At 45.1% G+C, this 24,058-nt stretch overlaps 1 protein-coding gene across 7 annotated transcripts in view; it reads right to left on the bottom strand.

Annotated features, from left to right (window-relative positions):
• AGO3 (Argonaute 3) overlaps positions 1 to 24,058 on the bottom strand; it is a 285,673-nt gene that overhangs the window by 143,416 nt on the left and 118,199 nt on the right. For all 7 annotated transcript variants that reach the window (XR_004469495.1, XM_033380771.1, XM_033380773.1 and 4 more), the window contains one exon: positions 14,820 to 14,985. Coding sequence is in view for 6 of the 7 variants with exons in the window: in XM_033380771.1 (XP_033236662.1) it covers positions 14,820 to 14,985 (166 nt within the window). In the remaining variant the exon portion in view is untranslated. The remainder of the gene's footprint in view (positions 1 to 14,819; positions 14,986 to 24,058) is intronic.

Genomic DNA, 24,058 nt, shown 5'->3' with positions numbered 1-24,058 from the left:
AGCTGCCAGAGGAAAGGCGAAGTGATCAATTGAAAAAATGAACAGTTCCTCTTCGATATATTTGGAACCGATGGGGGAGGTTGAAATATTCACCTCATCCTGGGATTTAATTGTTTATTATAACATGGACCCGTATTTCCAAATGATAAAAAAGGGGAAAGAATTGATTGGGAAAATGAAGATCAATGCAATAATGTCTTAGATAATACGGAAAGACAAATTGCAGACCTGGAGGAAAATAATAAACTTTTCATGACTCAGGATAATAAAAGAAAGAAGCGAGCACCATTTGAGTTTATGGGCTCACTTTATCATATATTATTTGGGATAATGGACGCCGAAGATAGGGAAACGTTTGGACTAAATATGAAAAATTGATTAGAAAACCAACATAATGAAGTTGATGATTTAATTAAGAAACAAACATCAGTGGTAGAGTCATCGGTAAATATTATTAAAAGAACTACCGAAGAAATAAATGTGAACTTTAGAAGTATGAGCGCTAGAGTAGAAAACATAACGGAAGCATTAAACTCCTTGATTGAAGAGTGCGATAAAATTCAATCAGCAGTTATTAATCTACTGATAGATATTAATCATGGTAGACTTAATCCAAATATTTGAAAACCTATACAGTTAAAGGGAGAAATAGCAAAAAAAAAAGAGAACTTATTAGAAACATTGGTGCTTCCAGGAAAAAGAACAGAAACAGAATTGAAGGAAATTTACAGCCTATTAACAGCGAAAGGAATTTTTGTTGATGACAAATTAATTCTGAACGTGAAGATTCCCCTGTTTGGATAATCCCGATGCCGGTTGAGGATGAACAAGAATTGGTCAAGGTAGACTTGAGCTCCAAGTATTTAGTATATAATTTCGAAATTGATTCCTATCATTCGATGACTGAAGCTACCTTGAATAAATGCCAAAAATGGAAAACGAATAGAAAAGTATGCGAAGGTAATTGGCCTTGGAGCAATGGCAATGATAATGCTTGTGAGATAGCTCCTTTCAAACCAAAAGGTTATTCAAATTGCGTTTATAGGAAGATAGCAGAGACAAGGTCATTTTGGGTCGAATTAGAAAGGCAGGGTAGTTGGCTCTTCAAAGTTCCAGTAAACACTAATGCTAATCAATGTAGTAACTCAAATCAAGAACTAATTGATCTTCCACAACAAGGAATTTTAACAATAATACATGGTTGTACAGTGCGAACCGATGATAAAATACTAGTACCTCATCACAGTATTCAAACAGAAAGCTACGAGCCCATTTCATCCTTTTATACAGTAATATAAGTAAAATACCAAAAATTGTTTGGAATCCATTAGCAATACCATTAATTAACCACACAGAAGAAATGGAAAAGTTAAGAAACGAATTAAAATTGTTAAATTTTCGATTTGTTCGATTCGCTCAAGAGTTTGAGCTCAAGAAACTGTGATTCCAAGGGCAAGAAATTTCTCGTTGAGAGCCACATATTGTTTCCGGACATCCAGAAACTCAGTTCGAGTCTGTCTCATAAATGTGCGCATTTCGGCCTCAATCTCCCGACAAGCCAGATATGACCAAGACAGGCCCATGCGTTTCGAGGTCAGATCATTTAGCCGGCCAAAATTTCCGCCACCAGCACATTTTATTTGGGCAAAATTGTCTCACAGGCAGCAGCTAAGGAATGAATCACCAATGATTACACCACCGAATTCACATTTCTTTGCACTACAAACGATTGCATATATTGACAGCAGTAGAATCACTGTGCACGAATAATAAAAGAACAGAGTGAGAGCGTAGGTAAAATGGGAGAGCACACAGCAGAGCGAGCCCGACAATCAGCTGCAGCGGCAATTATTCAGAGCAGAGGATCCAACGAAGTGCAGGAAACGAGCAGTAAACTCACCAAAGCAGAGACACACAAGAAAAGTCCACAAAGAGGGAGAGTATAGGCAATCCAGAGAGAGTGAGAGCAAAAATGCGAGCATCAAGCCCGCTTATACTCACGAGAGAGTGTGGGCGATGCAAACGTTGATGCGCGAGAACAGTGCACACCGAACAAGCGATAACGAAGAACAGACTGGGCAAAAAACAATAACAAATCTTTCTTCTCGTGGCCGTACAAGCATTCAGTTGCGCGGTGAGAAAAAAATAATAAAAATAAAATTAAACCGCCGTAAATAACCGGGGTGTGAAACAATAGTGCACTAGATCGGAAAAAAATAACCCAAGAAAGGAGATTGGGCTCTAAACGAAAAACGTGAGTACCAGCCTTCGACAGTGCTAGGAGCCTCGAAGTTAGATTTTCCGAATTTTTCTGTAGTTTCCGCTTGGAGGTCAGCAACCCCAACACAAAAAAAAAACCTGGAGAAAGAGGGAATTAGCACCTCAACCCCATCCCCCTATTTTCGCAGTGCCAGTTCCAACAGGGTAAATATGTGCATTAAGTAGTTAGTAATACCCGGTGCGGTCTGCGTCTCACACCCCCCTAGGACACAGAGGGTTGCGAGCGAGCCGTCACCCGCCGTAACTGTGCACACCGGTGGAAGTGCGACTATACTCTCCCCGTGAGGGCGGCTGGAAACAGGTCCTAGCACGGTCATGTCTCTGCTAGGATGCTGGCAAATGGTAGTCGGGCGGAGAGAAGAAAACTCTCAGTGAAATTACCCCAATGACACTGTTATATGCCGAGGGATGCATGGCCGGGGGGGTGCCCGGTCGCTAATATGCGGACTCTGGATACCTGCCGACCTCCAGTTTAAATCAGGCTTCCCGGGGCAAGCGGGCTATGCCTCGGGTGACCAACCCCTTCCCGCCTACTCGTGGGAACAAAAATGCCAAACAAATCATATATTAAAAATAAAAACACCGCAAAGGAGCTCGGTACTCCTCTTAAAGTACCGGAGGGACAAGCCAATCCCTCTGCACCAGCGCCTGGGAAACCGGGTCCAAAGAAGACGGGGAAGGAGACTGAGTCGGTCCACCGTCTTCAGGCAGCAGCCGCAGCGAGGGGGGGCCCGAAAAGCCAATCGGGTTCTTCCAAGTCGGGTGGCTCCAAGGGCGAAGCGGATACCGGTGTGGCTGCCAAGCAGAGCGTAATCGCGGCTGGTAAGCGCACCGGGACCGAAGAACCCTTGGGACCCCCGGCGGGCAGCGGCTCTGCACCACGGGGAGGAAAGCCGTCGTACCAGGACAGGAGACGAGCGGCCTTCATCCTGTCCAACGAAGACCCGAATTTCAAGGCGTCAGCCGAAGGAAAGGAGCAGAGGCTGTGGGCCTGCTCAATCCTTTCCCTGTTCCAGCCAGCCAAAGCTGGAAAGGGCGCAGCCAAGGCCCCCAACAAGCGGCAACGCTCAGCGGAGGACCCCGCAAATCAGCCAGGTCAAGCCCAGCAAGCCAAGCGGGTGAAGTATTACCGTACTTGTATGCATGCCGACATAGGCTATTTATTTGGAAGTAGTCAGCAATCTTACTTTAGATTCATTTCTAGCTGCACTTAGAAGATTTTTTTCAAGAAGTGGAGAGGTTCCGATAATGGAACCAGCTTTGTGGGAGCAATAAATGGAATAAATGGAAAGAAGATTACTTGCACACACTGCAACAAAGAAATAAATGGAAAATAGGAATGCAGAATATTAAAACAGGACAGATTGTATTAATAAAAGGTAAAACCTGTCACCCAGCTAGATGGCCCTTGGGAAAAATAGAAGAAATACATAAAGGTAGGGACGATAGAGTCAGAGTAGTAACTATTAAACATCAAGACGGGTTGATAAAACGACCTATAACTAAAATTTGTCCATTAGCTGGAATTGAGTCAGAAGAGAAAGACTCAGGAATGACTCCAAAAGAGACAAGAAGTACTCGTAGTAGACCTCAAATGTCCAAGCTGCCAGAGGAAAGGCGAAGTGATCAATTGAAAAAATGAACAGTTCCTCTTCGATATATTTGGAACCGATGGGGGAGGTTGAAATATTCACCTCATCCTGGGATTTAATTGTTTATTATAACATATTTCCAAATGATAAAAAAGGGGAAAGAATTGATTGGGAAAATGAGAGTTGTGTGTGGTAAACAATATACTTTTGAAGATCAATGCAATAATGTCTTAGATAATACGGAAAGACAAATTGCAGACCTGGAGGAAAATAATAAACTTTTCATGACTCAGGATAATAAAAGAAAGAAGCGAGCACCATTTGAGTTTATGGGCTCACTTTATCATATATTATTTGGGATAATGGACGCCGAAGATAGGGAAACGTTTGGACTAAATATGAAAAATTGATTAGAAAACCAACATAATGAAGTTGATGATTTAATTAAGAAACAAACATCAGTGGTAGAGTCATCGGTAAATATTATTAAAAGAACTACCGAAGAAATAAATGTGAACTTTAGAAGTATGAGCGCTAGAGTAGAAAACATAACGGAAGCATTAAACTCCTTGATTGAAGAGTGCGATAAAATTCAATCAGCAGTTATTAATCTACTGATAGATATTAATCATGGTAGACTTAATCCAAATATTTGAAAACCTATACAGTTAAAGGGAGAAATAGCAAAAATAAAAGAGAACTTATTAGAAACATTGGTGCTTCCAGGAAAAAGAACAGAAACAGAATTGAAGGAAATTTACAGCCTATTAACAGCGAAAGGAATTTTTGTTGATGACAAATTAATTCTGAACGTGAAGATTCCCCTGTTTGGATAATCCCGATGCCGGTTGAGGATGAACAAGAATTGGTCAAGGTAGACTTGAGCTCCAAGTATTTAGTATATAATTTCGAAATTGATTCCTATCATTCGATGACTGAAGCTACCTTGAATAAATGCCAAAAATGGAAAACGAATAGAAAAGTATGCGAAGGTAATTGGCCTTGGAGCAATGGCAATGATAATGCTTGTGAGATAGCTCCTTTCAAACCAAAAGGTTATTCAAATTGCGTTTATAGGAAGATAGCAGAGACAAGGTCATTTTGGGTCGAATTAGAAAGGCAGGGTAGTTGGCTCTTCAAAGTTCCAGTAAACACTAATGCTAATCAATGTAGTAACTCAAATCAAGAACTAATTGATCTTCCACAACAAGGAATTTTAACAATAATACATGGTTGTACAGTGCGAACCGATGATAAAATACTAGTACCTCATCACAGTATTCAAACAGAAAGCTACGAGCCCATTTCATCCTTTTATACAGTAATATAAGTAAAATACCAAAAATTGTTTGGAATCCATTAGCAATACCATTAATTAACCACACAGAAGAAATGGAAAAGTTAAGAAACGAATTAAAATTTTTAAATTTTCGATTTGTTCGATTCGCTCAAGAGTTTGAGCTCAAGAAACTGTGATTCCAAGGGCAAGAAATTTCTCGTTGAGAGCCACATATTGTTTCCGGACATCCAGAAACTCAGTTCGAGTCTGTCTCATAAATGTGCGCATTTCGGCCTCAATCTCCCGACAAGCCAGATATGACCAAGACAGGCCCATGCGTTTCGAGGTCAGATCATTTAGCCGGCCAAAATTTCCGCCACCAGCACATTTTATTTGGGCAAAATTGTCTCACAGGCAGCAGCTAAGGAATGAATCACCAATGATTACACCACCGAATTCACATTTCTTTGCACTACAAACGATTGCATATATTGACAGCAGTAGAATCACTGTGCACGAATAATAAAAGAACAGAGTGAGAGCGTAGGTAAAATGGGAGAGCACACAGCAGAGCGAGCCCGACAATCAGCTGCAGCGGCAATAATTCAGAGCAGAGGATCCAACGAAGTGCAGGAAACGAGCAGTAAACTCACCAAAGCAGAGACACACAAGAAAAGTCCACAAAGAGGGAGAGTATAGGCAATCCAGAGAGAGTGAGAGCAAAAATGCGAGCATCAAGCCCGCTTATACTCACGAGAGAGTGTGGGCGATGCAAACGTTGATGCGCGAGAACAGTGCACACCGAACAAGCGATAACGAAGAACAGACTGGGCAAAAAACAATAACAAATCTTTCTTCTCGTGGCCGTACAAGCATTCAGTTGCGCGGTGAGAAAAAAATAATAAAAATAAAATTAAACCGCCGTAAATAACCGGGGTGTGAAACAATAGTGCACTAGATCGGAAAAAAATAACCCAAGAAAGGAGATTGGGCTCTAAACGAAAAACGTGAGTACCAGCCTTCGACAGTGCTAGGAGCCTCGAAGTTAGATTTTCCGAATTTTTCTGTAGTTTCCGCTTGGAGGTCAGCAACCCCAACACAAAAAAAAAACCTGGAGAAAGAGGGAATTAGCACCTCAACCCCATCCCCCTATTTTCGCAGTGCCAGTTCCAACAGGGTAAATATGTGCATTAAGTAACTGTTAGAAAGGGCCGTCAGCCATCGGGTGCTACAGGGGGAAAAACGGATGACGGGTCGGCTCGCACAACTGTGAACTCGGAACTGAGGCGCAGCCGCTCCGGTTAGTAATACCCGGTGCGGTCTGCGTCTCACACCCCCCTAGGACACAGAGGGTTGCGAGCGAGCCGTCACCCGCCGTAACTGTGCACACCGGTGGAAGTGCGACTATACTCTCCCCGTGAGGGCGGCTGGAAACAGGTCCTAGCACGGTCATGTCTCTGCTAGGATGCTGGCAAATGGTAGTCGGGCGGAGAGAAGAAAACTCTCAGTGAAATTACCCCAATGACACTGTTATATGCCGAGGGATGCATGGCCGGGGGGGTGCCCGGTCGCTAATATGCGGACTCTGGATACCTGCCGACCTCCAGTTTAAATCAGGCTTCCCGGGGCAAGCGGGCTATGCCTCGGGTGACCAACCCCTTCCCGCCTACTCGTGGGAACAAAAATGCCAAACAAATCATATATTAAAAATAAAAACACCGCAAAGGAGCTCGGTACTCCTCTTAAAGTACCGGAGGGACAAGCCAATCCCTCTGCACCAGCGCCTGGGAAACCGGGTCCAAAGAAGACGGGGAAGGAGACTGAGTCGGTCCACCGTCTTCAGGCAGCAGCCGCAGCGAGGGGGGGCCCGAAAAGCCAATCGGGTTCTTCCAAGTCGGGTGGCTCCAAGGGCGAAGCGGATACCGGTGTGGCTGCCAAGCAGAGCGTAATCGCGGCTGGTAAGCGCACCGGGACCGAAGAACCCTTGGGACCCCCGGCGGGCAGCGGCTCTGCACCACGGGGAGGAAAGCCGTCGTACCAGGACAGGAGACGAGCGGCCTTCATCCTGTCCAACGAAGACCCGAATTTCAAGGCGTCAGCCGAAGGAAAGGAGCAGAGGCTGTGGGCCTGCTCAATCCTTTCCCTGTTCCAGCCAGCCAAAGCTGGAAAGGGCGCAGCCAAGGCCCCCAACAAGCGGCAACGCTCAGCGGAGGACCCCGCAAATCAGCCAGGTCAAGCCCAGCAAGCCAAGCGGGTGAAGACCCACCTCACGAACCGGTCGTTCGCTGAGGTGGCGAGGGGCAAGACCCTGATCGGTGTCCTGGACAGGGGCGCCGAGGACGGCCATGTCCCACGCGATAAGTGGCACCTGGTGGAGAACGAGCTCCAGGACCGGTTCCTACTGGAACTGGAGGAACACGGCGGACCACCGCCAAAGTGTGAGGACGCAGGGTGGCATCAAGGCAAGGTGAAAGCCATCGCCTGCCAAGACGCTCGCTCTGCGGCCCTCTACGGTGCGGTGGCGGTGGCGGCCCTAAAAGAGGTCTATCCAGGGGCGAAACTGGAGGCCATGAAGTGGGAAGATGTCCCTAGTCGCCCGAGAGCCAGAGCGTGGGTCTCGGCTAAGCCTGCAGAGCCTGAGAAGATCCTCAGGTTACTGCAGGACTGCAACCCCCACCTTCCTACAGCCGATTGGAAGGTGGCAAAGGTGGAGGATATCCAAGGGCAGAGGCGCCAGATTATCCTCGTCCTAAATGAGGAATCAATAGGTCTCCTCGCAAAGTCGGACGGTGTAGTGGATTATGGCTATAAGAAGGTCACCATATCCACTTACAAGTCCGATCGCAAGGGCAGGCAAGCGGAGGTCGAGCCAGACCCGGAGCTGCCGGAGATCCCGAAAGAGGGGGCCTCGTGCGAGGAAGACAACCCGGCGTCGGATGCAGCGTCCATGATGTCGGACGACATCTTGAACGACTACGCGTTCGACGAGAACGACCTAGCCAGAGGTCTCAGCCACATCGTTGTCAGGGAGGAGCCGGAGTCCTGGAGCCTGACAGCGATCTAGAAGCAACAATGGTGGAGGCGAGCCTCAGGAATGTCGTTGACGCTACTGTAGATAAACCTCCACCATTGTAAGGCAGCATGCGCTGCTCTACTGCTCCACCTGGCCAAGGGTGGAGCCGACATAGTACTCATTCAGGAGCCCTGGATCCTCGGAAACAGGGTCTCCGGTCTGAGTACTTCTGATTACAAGCTATATGTAGCTGAAACCACAGGTAAAACTCGTACCTGCATTCTTGCAAAAAGAGAGTTGCACTTATTTTTGCTCCCAAATTTCAGCAATGAAGACCACACCGCAGTGAGCCTCGAAGGCCAGGAGCGCTCACTGAGGATCTGCTCCGCATACATGGGGCATGAACAACCAGACCCCCCTCCACACGCGCCTCTCCGGGCTCTAATCGCAGACTGCTCGGCCAAGGACATCGGCCTAATTGTGGGGTGTGATGCCAATGCACATCACTGTCAGTGGGGAAGCACTGACACAAACGAAAGGGGTGAGTACCTTTTCAGTTACTTACTGACAACACAGATGGTCTTATTAAACCGGGGTAGTGATCCCACCTTTATCATTAAAAACCGCAAGGAGGTCCTGGACCTCACGCTTGCCTCTCATGAGATACAGCGTAACATTGTATCCTGGAGGGTCCTGGAAGAGCACTCCTTCTCGGACCACAGGTACGTGGAAACCGTCTTCTCCTTCTCAGTGCCGAAGCCAGTCCGATTCCGGAACATCAGGCGGACAAACTGGACTCGGTATTCTGACTACCTCTGTCGTGTTCTCCCTGAGCCCCCATCTGAGGAGGAGTTCTCCACGGAGGCCACGACTCGTCTTCTTAAGATATTTACCGACGCCTGGCAAGAACAGAGGCCGGAAGAAACCTGAATGGGGGAATCCGAAACTGGGTGAACTCCGGAAAGCCTCCCGGAGACTCTTCAATAAAGCTAAGGCTGAAAACGTTGAGCAAAACTGGGCCGATTACAAGGCCAGTCTGTCAACCTACAACAAAGAACTTAGGAAAGCTAAACGCGGCTCCTGGCGTAAGTTCTGCAGCGAAATCGAGAGTAACTCAGAAGCCTCACGCTTGCGCAGAGTTCTCTCGAAGACAACACCCACCCTGGGCTACTTAAAGAACACCGACCAGTCGTGGACTACGTCCAGCGATGAGTCGCTAAATCTTCTCCTAAATACCCACTTCCCTGGCTGCGAAGAAAACAGACCCAACTACCTCGCGCCTCCTTCTGTCACCTCAAATGCCATCCTGAGACTGCTAAGCCAGGAGAACATTTCTTGGGCGATCAGAAGCTTTAAACCCTACAAGTCCGCGGGGCCAGACGGCATTTTCCCTGCCCAAGTGATTCACGTGGGACATAAAGCCATTAACTGGCTCAAAATAATTTACGAGGGAATCTTCTCCCACGGGTGCATTCCTGACACCTGGCTTCAGACCAAAGTCGTATTCATACCCAAGGCAGGCAAGCCCTCGCACACTGCCCCAAAAGATTTCAGACCCATAAGTCTATCGTCTTTTCTTCTAAAGGCGATGGAGCGGCTCCTGGGGCTGCATCTCACGGCGTGCATTCCGTCCAGTCTGATCTCAGACTCCCAGCATGCCTATCGGAAGGGAAGATCCACCGAAACGGCCCTACACTCGATCACATCGATCATCGAAGCGTCCCTTAACTTTAAGGAGTACACCCTAGTAGCCTTCCTCGACATAGAAGGCGCCTTTAACAACATCCCTCCGACCGCCATCACGGGCGCACTGACGGATCTGGGCGTTGACTCCAGGACGGTGAGCTTGATCGATCAGATGCTACAATGCAGGACGGTTGAGGCATCACTGGGGACGTCAACGTGTACCAGATTTGTCAGCAGAGGCACACCGCAGGGCGGAGTCCTCTCGCCCCTCCTATGGAACGTGGCAGTGAACACACTGCTGCGGGAGATAGAGGGGGGTGGCTGCCGCGTGGTGGCGTACGCGGACGACGTTGCCATAGCATGCTCCGGAAAATTTCCGCAGACGTTGTGTGAGTGCATGACAAGTACTCTCACGAAAATGTCGAAATGGGCAGACAAATGCGGGTTAGGCGTCAACCCGTCTAAAACGGAACTGGTGCTTTTCACTAGGAAGTACAAAGTTCCGGCACTGATTCCCCCAAGACTATGTGGGGAAACGCTAGTCTTCAGCAACAACGCCAAGTATCTTGGCCTTATCCTCGATAGAAAGCTCGATTGGAAATTGAGCATAGAGGATAGAGTAAAGAAGGCCACAGTGGCCCTCTATACTTGCAGGAAAGCCATCGGACTAAAATGGACTAAAATATAGTTCGGTGGCTCTACACCGCCATCATACGACCAATCATGCTCTATGGAGTGGTGGTATGGTGGCCAGCCTTGGACAAAAGGACAGGCCTCAATAAACTCAGCAGAGTTCAACGCATGGCAGAACTATGCATAACCGGCGGGCTACGCACTACTCCAGGGGAAGCCCTGGATACTGTGGTGGACCTCCTCCCGGGACATCGAGGGGAATGACGCCGCCGACGAGCTAGCCAGGCAGGGTACTACGATTCCTGTCCTATCGGAGAGGGAGCAAGTAGCGATGCCTTTGGCTACGTGCAGGCTCCTGACATACGAATTGTTCGAGCAAAATGCCAATAGGAGATGGCAGCAAACCGTTTCCTGTAAAGTCTCAAGATTGATATGGCCATATCGATCGAAGAAGCGCTCAGCAGAGCTGTATAAACTCAGCAGAGCACAGTGCTCTGCAGTTACTAGAGCCATTACGGGACACTGGCAGATCGGCACTCACGCCTCTAGACTGTCAATCCCTCATAACGACTTCTGCAGGAGTTGTCGCGACGAGGAGGAGGAGGAATCGGTCCCCCACTTCTTCTGCCACTGCCCAGCCCTTGGAAATCGTCGTCTTCGTATTCTCGGGGCCGCTTTCCTCACGGACATTTCGGACCTATCCGTAATCAAACCAGGGACCTTGTCCAAATACATCCAAGCCACCGGATGGGACTGCCCTTAACCTGCAGTAGTATGCTCTCACGGTTCGGGCAACGCGAAGGGGCACATGCCCATGCGGCAACACAACGGACCTGTCTATAGGTCCAAGTGAGCTTGGGGGCGGGAGGCTCTTATCCCCCCCCTCCCGGCTACCGCTTTAACCTAACCTAACTGTTAGAAAAAGTAGCCTGATCAGTATTTTTAAATTCCACATTAGAATCGGCACTTAGTTTGGGAAGTATCCAAAAGCTGCAGCCCGAGCTTTAAGCCCCCGCACTACGAACCAGCTGATCCCCCAAGTCGCGGGCAGTGAACTGTGGCTGCGCGAGGCGAGGACAGCCGTCTGAACGGGCTTAGTGCGGCGAATTGGCGTAACCGTTTCGCGTTCAAAACCGGGCCAAGAAACGGAAACCGGAACTTGCAGTCAGCGTAGAACCGAAGCAGCGGAAATTTTCCTACCGGGCTGGAAAAAAATAGTGCACTACGTGTTTACATAACCTCCCGGCGATCCCTAGTGGTATCGCCTCTCCTGTTTTTCTCGTGAATCGGCCTAGCTGTTCAAACGCTTATTTAAAGTGCAGTTGAGGCCAGTGTTTGTCTTATGCGCACGTTAGTGTCATTATGTAGGCAGAATGTACCCGAAAAACTGTAAGAGATGTGCTCACATACATATGTATACACAGTCCACTGAAAGCCACTGAGGCCAGTAAGATCCCACCGTGACTCGCATTCCGTTGACCCTAGCAGTCCGTTGATATGTCTGTTTTTGTGTAGTTGGATATACTTAGTGATAATTATAGATAGAACAAAAATAAACCAAAACAAAAAAACCAACAACCCATGGAAAGTTTAAAAATGCATTTTATAAAAGTTTAAAAGTTTGAGCTTAAAAGCGTCCGCTCGGCCGGGTCACATCCGCGAGCTTATGCAATGCAGCACGCGCTGTACGATTTTGTTTTTGGTTTGCAAGTAAAAGCTTAATGCACCAACACACAGCAACACGTCCAGCTACGAAAGATCTTTCGCCGCGGGAACACAAATAAAAACTGATTGAGCTTTATAATATACCAACAACACTACATTTCTTTGCCTCCAAAAATTTCGCGAGCGTGGCAAAAGCTTCGTTGTTTTTTTTTTTACTAGAGCTGTTTGTCGGTCGTTGACCTCACACTTTTAAATTAGTCACAGGCCTTCTGCCTTTACAGTACGCTTGGTAAAACGAATAGTATGTCCAACTTCTCCCTGAAGCCGATGTGCTGGGACATGTGTACCTATATTGCGCTATATTATTATCTTTCTATTTAAGGAAAAATCATTAGTTTATATTGCACTATAAAATATCGTATATGCACTTATAACTATTTATACTTATCGTATTTATTTATCTAAATATTCCCTAGTAATAGTAATAGTATAGACGTTTTTCGTTCCTACTTTTGTCCATTTAGCCTTGTCTTGGAGTTCTCTGTTAGTGTTTTTTTCTTGTAACATGAGGGTATCTGAATATAGTTTCTAATAAAATGATTGTTAAGATGAATATGTGCTAGACGTTACCGTATTTGGGGGAACCATGCCGCTCGGGAGCGAAATAGGATGACCAATAACGGACACTCCAGGGATCCTGATATTATTATTGGCCTTTTCAGGATCATGATAGGGTGGGCGTGGCACGACTCCGTGCCAGCAAAACAGAGATCTCCGACGCTGTAGTAGATTCCTATTTCTTCTCTATACTATCTTTGCCCAACTATACTTTCCGTAACCCTAAAGAGCCTTTCCTTGTCTGTCCCCCTCCCATTCCCAAAAAGAGTACGCGAGTTTTAATAAAATAATACCAGCAGGAAAGAAGTAACCAAACTGGACGGTTACCCAAAGAACCCATCCCCATTTCCTACCAGAGACCAGCCGTGGAAGCGATCGCGTACACTTTCTCAGTTACCGACCACCAGCTTCATTGTCCGAAGATTCTCTTCGTGACTCGTTACAGTAATAATTATTGGCATGCAGCGCATATTCGCATACATACAAAAATGTATACATGGTCTAAGGCATACTGGAATCACTGTTTCTGATATTCGGCAAGGAAAACATCTTCTGATTCGACACATTTAGCAAATTTGCAATGGATTACTTAGGTCGTCTTGGCAACTCATCAATTGGATTTGGTGCTGAGACATTCGCTTATTTTAGCAAAGGGACATCCTATAACCTTTGCGCTGTTCAGATATTATCACGAAAGGAACCTCCATGGCTGACCTAGCGCCCTGCTTGCCAAAATTCGGCTGGAACATTTGCCTATTGGAGGCATCAAAGAAGTGTCAAGGGTAGTTAGAAAGTGTGTGCGATGCTTAAGAACTGTGGTCCGCGAATGGTTGAGCACATCATGGGAGACCTACCTATTGAACGTTTAAAATGATCTCAAGCCTTTGAAGTCACTGGTGTGGATTATTGTGGCCTCATTTCCTACGGATCAGAAATTCGCACAAGGTCTCTGATCAAGTGATACATCAGTGTATTCATCTACTTCACCTCTAAGCTTGGAGCTTGAAAAGGACTTGACCGACGCGTAGTTTCTAGGCGCATTAAAGCATTTTACTTCCACTCGAGGAACTACAAGAAAATTTGGTCAGACAATGCGACAAATTTCGTTGGCGCCAAAATCGAACTTCTGGACCTACAAAAGCTTTGTTTGAGCGACTCGTATGTGAAGTTGGTCCATGAACACTGCTTGGCTGACTCGATCGACTGGCGTTTGATCCCACCGCGCTCTCTGCATTTTGGCGGATTGTGGGAGCGGCCGTGAATATTAAAAATATCCATCTGTTCTTAGCTTTGAGGAGCTGCGTACTCTGATGCCAGATCACGGCAATTGTTAATTCTCATCATTTGCTCTCGCATTCACAAAATCGTGATGACTTAGATGTTTTGATTACTGCTCATCTGCTTCTATACGGCCCCCATGGGTCAATTCTCAAGCCTGACCTAATGAAGCACAATTACAATCGTCTGGATGGCTGGCAGCGGGTCACTCAACTGCAACAAGTCTTCTGGAGCCACACTCAAAACCTCTGCAAGAACGATAACGTGCTAGTCGAGGATGAAAATCTTTCTCCAATCCTTTGGCCTCTGTCTAGAGTGGTCGATGTCACCAAGGGCAAGGACGGAGTGTGTCGCATCGCTGACTTGAAGACGTCCTTAGGAAGGTGGGCCGTCACTCGGCTGTATTTGCTGCCCCTTAAGGAATCTGTTGAAGCACTATCTCCCAACGGGGGGAGTATGATCGGGCCAGCCGCCAGCTGACGTTTGTCAGCGCTGCTGCGCTCTTTCATTTAAAGGGCGTTCTGCAGCCGCCGCTTCGGCTTTTGCTTTGATCTGCCGTCGTCGCCCAAATTTAGTTCTATGCTTATCTCTCACCGTACTGGTTGCATTTCGATATCGAGTATCTGGCCGGTCAAAACAGCAAGAAATCGGCTTCAGCTATGCCGCCGGTATAAATAAAATTTACACGTTCAACCATAATCGCTTTATTTAAATTTGAAATAAATTGTTGCCAAAAACACCTCAAACACCCCTAAAATTGATAATTTTTGATTACCTGTAAATAATTACACTTTCTGGTAGACAGCCATTTCGTTTTTTGTAACTATTAAGCGCTGCTTCAAACGATGAAGTTAATCCATTAACAATTTCCTCACTCTTTGTTTGTATCACAGCCTTGCTATACCATTGTGTATATGAAGCATTAAGAGACGCTACAAAAGCTGAAAAATATAAATAAGCTGTATTTAGAACACGAATTGAGAGTATTATATTTTGATAAAATGATTTACACTGGATGGGGAAGAGTAAGTGAGAGACAGAAAGAGAGAGACAATATTTCATATATTAAAACAATGCAGAGTTTTGCAATATCGTAACTCAAGCTCAAAACCAACTTTTTTGTACTGTAACGCCAGGGTTATATATTTAAAACCGTACGTTCGATTTTTTTTAATTTGTATTAAAAATTTGACTTATTTATTATTGTTAAAATGTTGTCTTAGGAACGTAACGTAACGCCAGAACTGAAATGACCATATACGAGTTTATTAGCTTTATCTCTATCTAGCTTTGAAATCGGACTTTCATGCCTTTCTTACTACTAAACAATTAAATATGGAAAGTAAAAGTAATTGTTCTTACTTAAAACATTGTCAATTGCTTAAATATAATATTTTCGAAATAAACTTATTGCTGTTATTTATTTATTATTTTAAGCCCTTTCTTTGTAGAGTTTGTGGGAGTTCTACCTTACAGCATTAAAACCATCGATATTCTCGTCCCGTGCATAATCAAACTGTAATTGTCGTTGGGGCCACAAATGTTAACAATTATTTCTTATTAGTTTATAAAAATTAGTTTAAAGTATTTTTTAAGGATCATGTGTATAACTGAACCTTTTCCCTCAGTCATACTTTCTATGCATCAAAATGTAGTTTTGAATCTGCTTGTTCAGTCGCAAAAATATGCATAAGTAGTATTACGAAATACACATGACACTATTATTGAATTAATAAAGGTCACCCATTCAAACATATCACCTCACGACACAGCACTATAGCTGGGTCAAAGAAAACCGCAACTGCAGCGAATTCTGCTGACAGAGCGATCGTTTCGCAGAGGAAAAAGCTACTAGTGCACTTGCTGGTCAACACAATTTCAGAATTACACAACAGACAATAAAAGTAGATTAGGTCCATACAACTGACACATTAACTCATATTTTATTTACCCCGTTCTTACAGACGTGCAATACTTTTGTACCTTTTGTTACCTATAAATAGATTTAAGTGTATTGAATAAAGTCAGTATCAGAAACAGTATCACAAGTGCCTGTCACTCATGAGGCACTCAGAGGCTGTCGCCGATTCTTCAGGACCTTAATTGCGTAACGTAGGATTCCCCCTTCGAAGTCCAAGATGTTCAAGTGCTAGTTTCCACTACTAATCTGTAGACGGTTTATGTACCGAATGCAACCCAGCTTCCTGCACAAACATTTAAATTTGGTGACCCCGACCTTTTTGCATCATTTCCAGCTGTCAAACAAGCTACAGCGAAAGAATTCCATATGGACATCAGACTGAAGAAGTCAACAGGACATCTTCTATAGAAATTGGCACCAGGCCATACACTTAAGGTAGCAGCTAATAAGTATCAACTTTGATCGTTCGTTCAAAACTGTTAACCAGGTCACATTGAAAGGTTTCGATCTGGACATCATACAGACGAAAACACCAGAATGTCGCCAATAAAAAATGGCACCAGGCCACTTATTGTAGCATCTCCAACAATATGGATTACCTTGGCAAATCTAAAATATTCAGATTATCAGCCAACAGAAAGACATCTAAGTCGATTAAGACTAACGTTAGTCTTTGTTCGTGCGCTCTTTAAACTGGAAACAGCACAAATCCCTCCATCCAGTACGTCATTTGCACTATTACTGTTTTGACCAACAACGATTGCGATTCGGGGCGTATCCAGCTGCACAGCAAATAAAACACTCCCAACGGTCCAAAAACTTATAAGTATAAAATGATAGAATGAATATGCAGAAAGAAGCTGTCGCTACAATGGCAATGGATGTGCAGCAAGAAATTAGCGAGGAAGCAAAGAGCTTCTTACGGATTACGGATGAATATGTACATTTCCGTGAAGACATACAACATACATCTACATGTGAATGAAGATGTGATACCTGGCGTTAACAAAACAATCACAATGGCATCATGTGTCATCAGCCAACAACGCAGCCATTGAAAGAATGCAAAGAACTTTGTAGGTGCAAATAACCAACTCAAAAATGTTTCGGCATGCATTTCAATATTTCGACACTTTCAACATATGTATAACACCCTACAAACAGGAAACTTTCTAATGAAAAATTCTTGGAAACGCAGATAATAGCAAATGTAGCAAGCAATCTTTTTGGTGTTCACGACTCAAAATACGGTGAGGAAATGACCAAAGTATTTGAAAAAGTGAAAACCAATGAAGACTTTCTATTAATTTTGCTCCAAAATCAGACATCAATTGTCGACGCTACAGTAAACACAGTCAGGAAAGACAAAGTATCCACGGATAATTGTATAAAAATGTTGGAACAGCAAGTGACAACGATCAGTCGAGAGAGAGGATCATATCAACGCGATCATCTTACTCAAGCATATTTAGGATTAACAACACAACTAACCCTGCTCACAACAAGTCTACAACGACATATCTGATGTGCGAATCTATATTCATCATCGGAAAATAAACCCCACCACTAGACCAAATACGGGATCATTTGCCACCCGATCAAATGCTGCCTTTCGAAGCTGTCTTAAAATGCAAAACGAGGAATACATCTGTTTTAAACATTGACAATCGCTGTGAGTTTTAATTGGTTAACAATAAAACCATAACACTATGTAAGGTAACACATACGAAGGTTGACATGGTGTGGCCTAAGACTCAGCATCCAAATAAATGGATCTTCGAAACGCATTCTACAATGAAACTTTAAGCAGTATGCAACGGTGTTGCGTCAACCATAACACTGGAAGGAACGGGGCTACTTTCACTGCTCGCAACACTGAAGTAAGCATCAGCACCTTCAGCACTACAATCAGCGCGGTAAAATCAACCTACACGCGTTTTGGTGACATCAGCCTATCGGAGGCATTACCCTCGTCACCATTGCTGCAACAGAAGAACAAGACATCAGACTATCTTCAAGAACTTAATGATCTACGCCAGCAATTATTTTTTTTTTATTTTCAATCATTACACCATTTCACCACACAATGACAATTCTATTGATTATTGACTACATTTTCTGGAAGAAGTATCAACTATAGAAACCAAAACCATCAAATCACAAACCAGCCAGATCTTGGACTTGGAAGACGCTTGAACACCAGTAGTGTTGGGTAAACATTGCTCATTCTGGTGAACATGTTAACTTGTTCTTTTTTAGTAAGTGAGTCAACTCACACATATTGCTCACTTGCTCACTTGTTCACTTAGATTGCTAAGTTGCTCACTTGCTCACTTTCTCACTGTTCACCACTCACTAAGCACCACAGATTTTGAAACGAATAAAATACGTAACATTTCAACTTTAATCAAAAATGTATTACTAAAAAAAAATTTTGGGATCATCGGAATCCTGGGAATGAGAACTTCCACCTTTGAATTTTCCTTTGAGTATCGTCGCGTAAATCAAATTGTTCATCAATTTCCTTACCACCTTACCAAAAGCGTACCTTTGCACTGTTTTGGTTTATGTTGGTTTATGTGCGGTAGTAAGCCTGGGAAATCCAGGGAGTCTAAAAATTCGGATCGATAGTCGGTTTCTTCATCTTCATTTGTAGCATAGAGGGTCATGCTATGGTGCTCGGGCATATCGCATGCAATAACGTTGGGCCAATTAGAGATTCAGGTCATAGCATAGTTTGGTTGGATACATGCAAGCTCGACTTAAGGAACAGCTGAGCTACGCTTTCGCAAGTGCTGTGCAGCGCATCGCAGAGGAGCTTTTTAGAGCGTTTAGATCTTTTAGCACAAGTTCGATTTCTTTTTTGGACATTTGAATCGATGCAGCAGATGATTGGCTCCGCCTCGGTAACAAATATATTTTTACCAAAAAAAAAAACGACCACATGCAAGAAACGAAACTTTAAATATTCCGTGCTGTGCGTACTTCTCGAAAATAAGCCGAAACTTATAACCGTGCGCCGAGTGCGCATAGCTAAAGTGCTTATCTGCCACGCCTCGCCACACATTTTTTTGCAAAACTATGCGTCACACACTCTGCCAGAAAAGAATAACACTCGTGTTTTCGTGGAAAAGTCGGAAAAACGGTGGGTTCAAGTGCCCTGTAAGGAAGAATTCGTTTTTTTTCTTAGCCCTCGTGGTTTTGTTTCTGTTTCGCCAGTGGCCAGTGGCCACGATCGGTAGCCCCCCCAGCTTCTCCAAAGTTCTGTTTATAATTTTTTTGATTTTTATTTTTCTTTATATATATTAATTTTATATTCTTATTTCTTATATTCCAAATCAAATTCATCTACCGAATCGTTTATCCACATTTGACAATTCCATTAATTTTGTTTCTTCTCATTGATTTGCCTACTGCCCGAAATTAAATAATTTTCTTATATTTGGTAGGAAAACTTGTGTTTGCTAGTTTTTTCATGATTATGTGGTGCAATGCCTAGTTTATATTAAAGCTATATTAGCAATGTATATAGAATAGACTTAATTTCCTAGTGACATGGTGACGTAATGGGGTAGGGTGAGAGTTTTAGGGATTTCCAGAACATTCTCAGAGCTGGAAATCATGGAAGGGTGGGTAAATTTTTTTGATATTTTGGAACAGACAGACGAAACCCCTTAGTACTTTCGGGTACGCCCTATATATGATTGTTCCGTTTATTTTCGTGTATGCTCGGAAAAGGCATATTCTTGTTTTCGCAGTTAGTTCCCTGCAAAGTCACGGGATTATATTTTTGTAAGTTTATGTAGGAGTCGAGACGCGATCAAACGAACCCCCCAAGTTACCGAATGAGCACAGAACCAGAGAATCCCAACCGGCAGTGACTTCGACATCCCCTCCGATCTATCCTCTACTGTCGTATATATAACGTTATATAGTACATAAATTTTTGTGGCAAACGAGGGGACAGTAAAAAGTCTATTGGTAACTCTCAGCTAATAACTCAGCAATTGGCTCGTTCCACCTTTTGCTCGTTTGTATACATATGTCGTCGTTCCAAGGATTTGCAAAGTTTTTAAATATTCTCGTAACAGTGACATATCACAGAGGTCCGGATATAAAAGGTCGTTGCTCTAGCTCTTATAGTCTTTGAGCACTAGGCGCTGATAGGGACGGACAGACGGACGGACAGACATGGCTCAATCGACTCGGCTATTGATGCTGATCAAGAATATATATACTTTATGGGGTTGGAAACGATTTCTTCTGGACGTTACACACATCCACTTTTACCACAAATCTAATATACCCCAATACTCATTTTGAGTATCGGGTATAACAAGTCTCGTATGCCGACACGTACACGTGAAGAGTGATGAAAACGAATCTTACATCCGCCACGGATACGCTATAGCCCCTAGATCGTGTTCCTTGTGCGTATGGTATAGAATAGGTAAGGGGGCAGGCGTAACCCAACTGGCAACCACGCCGCTAACTCAGTGTGCCTATGGCCACGCGAGCCTCGCGCTTTAATATAATCTATGCACACAAGTAAGTTTTCCAAAAATTACGTGGTGCAGTTAGGGACCTAGTATGTTTAATTTTTAATGTTTAGAGTTCAACTATGTACAGTTAAACTGTGTAAAAATAGGAATGTACAAATTCTAAAATTATCACAATACAAGGCAGAAGAAAGTTAACTTAAATTATTCAAGTATCAAAGGAAACGAGGGGGAACGTTGTGAGTTGCTGCGGACACCGCAACTCTACAGTTATACCCGATACTAAGTCAGTATGGCTCTCCTCCGGCAGACGCCGCTAATATTAAACGACACGACAAAGAGTGCGTGCGAGAGAGACAGAAAATCAGTCTGAGCGTGACGTCACGCGCTGCGTAGCCACTGCAAATTGATTTGGTTCCTTTGGCTATAAAAATGATCTGATCTGATCCAGATTCAGCAACCGGAAAGATATGGTCATTCTCTATGATTCTGCGTTTTTAGTTTACTCGAATCTGCCATATTGTGGATGCAACAGATTTTCGTCCTTTGTGTGGGCGGAAGGGGGTGGGGCGAAATTTTGAGATATACGTTTTATAGTGAGATCTAACAGAAGTGCGGATACCAAATTTGGTTACTCTAGCTTTAATAGTCTCTGAGATTTGTGAATATCCCCAGATTTGCATCCTTTGCGGGGGCGGAAGGGGGTATGGCGAAATTTTGAAACAAACTCGTCTCAGTCCGATATATTAGGAGTGTGGATACCAATTATGGTTGCTCTAGCTTTTATAGTCTCTGAGATCTAGGCGCTAATGTTTTACTCTAAGCAAAGCCGCCTATGCTACCTGTGTGTTAGAGAGAGACAGGGCGAGAAAAAATGAAATTATTTTCCTGATGCTGGCTATAATAATAATACGATCCAGTTCAGATTCTGCAGTCTGAAAGATATGGTCATTCTCTACGATTCTGCGTTTTTGGTTTTCTCGTATCGTCGAAATTGCCACAGATTTTCGCCCTTTGTGGGGGCGGAAGTGGGCGGGGCAAAGTTTTGAAATATTTTTGTAGTAGTGACATATCACAGAAGTCTGGATCCAAAACATCGTTGCTCTAGCTCTTATAGTCTTTGAGCATTAGGCGCTGAAGGGGACGGACGGACGGACGGACGGACAGACGGACAGACAGACATGGCTCAATCGACTCGGCTTTTGATGCTTATCAAGAATATATATACTTTATGGAGTCGGAAACGATTCCTTCTGGACGTTAGAGAGTCCAGAATCTGCTCCACGTACATTGGTCACAGCCAACCAGACCCCCCTCCACAGGCGCTCAGGGCGCTAATCACAGACTACGAGGCCAAGGACATCGGCCTAATTGTGGGGTGCGACGCCAATGCACACCACTGCCAGTGGGGAAGCACTGACACTAACGAAAGGGGTGAGTACCTCTTCAACTATTTACTGACCACTCAGATGGTCCTATTAAATAGGGGGAGTGATCCCGCCTTCATTATTAAAAACCGCAAGGAGGTCCTGGACCTCACACTTGCCTCTCATGAGATACATGGGAATATCGTATCCTGGAGGGTCCTGGAAGAGCTCTTTTTCAATTCCGGAACCTCAGGCGGACAAACTTTATTCGGTACTCAGACCATCTCTGTCGTGCTCTCCCTGAGACTCCACCTGAGGAGGAAATTTCTGGGGAAGCCACGACTCATCTTGTTAAACTATTTACCAACGCCTGCAATGAGGCGCTCGATAAATCCTGCCCCTCTGGCAAGAGCAGATGCCGGAAGAAACCTGAATGGTGGACTCCTAAACTGGGAGAACTCCGGAAGGCCTCCCGGAGTCACTTTAACATAGCCAAGGCTACGAACGTTGAGCGGAACTGGGCCGAATGCAAGGGCAATCTGTCAACTTATAATAAAGAACTGAGGAAAGCCAAACGCGCCTCATGGCGTAAGTTCTGTAGCGACATTGAGAAGAACTCGGAAGCCTCGCGCTTGCGCAAAGTTCTCTCGAAGACTACACCCACTCTGAGCTACATAAAGAATGCCGACCAATCGTGGACAACGTCCAGCAATGAGTCGCTAAATCTTCTCCTAAACACCCACTTTCCCGGACTTCTCCCAGCCATACAAGTGTGCGTGACCAGATGGCATTATCCCTGCCCAACTGATTCACGCTGGACAAAAAGCCACTAACTGGCTCAAAGGGATATACGAAGGAATCTTCTCCAATGGATATATCCCGGAAACCTGGCTTCATACCAAAGTCGTCTTCATTCCCAAGGCAGGCATGCCCTCCCACACTGCCTCTAAAGATTTCAGACCCATAAGTCTATCGTCTTTTTTTTTGAAGACGATGGAACGGCTTTTTGGGATGCATCTCACAGCGTCTTTTCCGTCCAGTCTGATCTCAGACTCCCAGCATGCTTATCGGAAAGGAAGATGACCCGAAGCGGCCCTACACACGATCACATTGATCAAAGAAGCGCCCCTCAACTGTAAGGAGTACACCCTAGTAGCCTTCCTCGACATGGAAGGCGCCTTTAATAACATCGTCCCGACCGCCATCACGGGTGCACTGACGGACCTGGGAAGTCACTGAGGACTTCAACGTCCACCAGATTTGTCAGCAGAGGCACCCCGCAGGGCGGAGTCCTCTCGCCCCTCATATGGAACGTGGCAGTGAACGAACTGCTGCGGGAGATAGAGGGGGGGTGGCTGCCGCGTGGTGGCGTATGCGGACGATGTTGCCAACAAGTGTGCCTAACAAACACACTCATGATAATGTCAAAATGGGCAGACAAATGCGGTCTAAGCGTCAACCCGTCTAAAACGGAACTGGTGCCCTTCACTAGGAAGTACAAAGTTCCGGCAATGATTCCCCCAAAACTATGTGGGGAAGCGCTTCAGCAACAACGCCAAGTATCTTGGCCTAATCCTTGATAGAAAGCTCGACTGGAAATTGAGTATAGAGGATAGAGTGAAGAAGGCCACAGTGGGCCTCTATACTTGCAGGAAAGCCAACGGAAAAAAATGGGGAAAGACCCCCTATATAGTTCGGTGGCTCTACACCGCCATCATACGACCAATCAAGCTCTATGGTGGTATGGTGGCCAGCCTTAGACAGAAGGACATGCCTCAATAAACTCAGCAGAGTTCAACGCATGGCAGAGCTATGCATAACTGGCGGGCTACGCACTACTCCAGGGGAAGCCGTGGATACTGTGCTGGACCTCCTCCCTGTGGATCTCATGGGAAAGAAGGTGCCAACACTTTACGCCCTCAGAATGAGAGAAGCCAGACTGTGGAAAGCGTCCGCGGTTGGGCACTCGGGGTTCCTGCGAGACTCCAGCAATTACCTGAGGGGAAAGATTATTGTATCCCTAGTCATCACCTCTCGACGCCTTTCCAGGTATCAATCCCACCTAGGGAGGACTGGGAGATGGGCGAATCAGGACCCGCAAATGCGGTTCACTTCTACACTGATGGCTCAAAGTTAGACGGCCACGTGGGAGGCGGAATCTACTGCAGCGAGCTGAACATCAGTCATTGCTTCAAGCTCCCGGACCACTGCAGTGTGTTCCAAGCGG

This window comes from Drosophila pseudoobscura, chromosome 4 (genome assembly GCF_009870125.1).
Source record: "Drosophila pseudoobscura strain MV-25-SWS-2005 chromosome 4, UCI_Dpse_MV25, whole genome shotgun sequence".
NCBI classification, from domain to species: domain Eukaryota; kingdom Metazoa; phylum Arthropoda; class Insecta; order Diptera; family Drosophilidae; genus Drosophila; species Drosophila pseudoobscura.
This window is presented reverse-complemented; position numbering and strand designations above follow the sequence as displayed.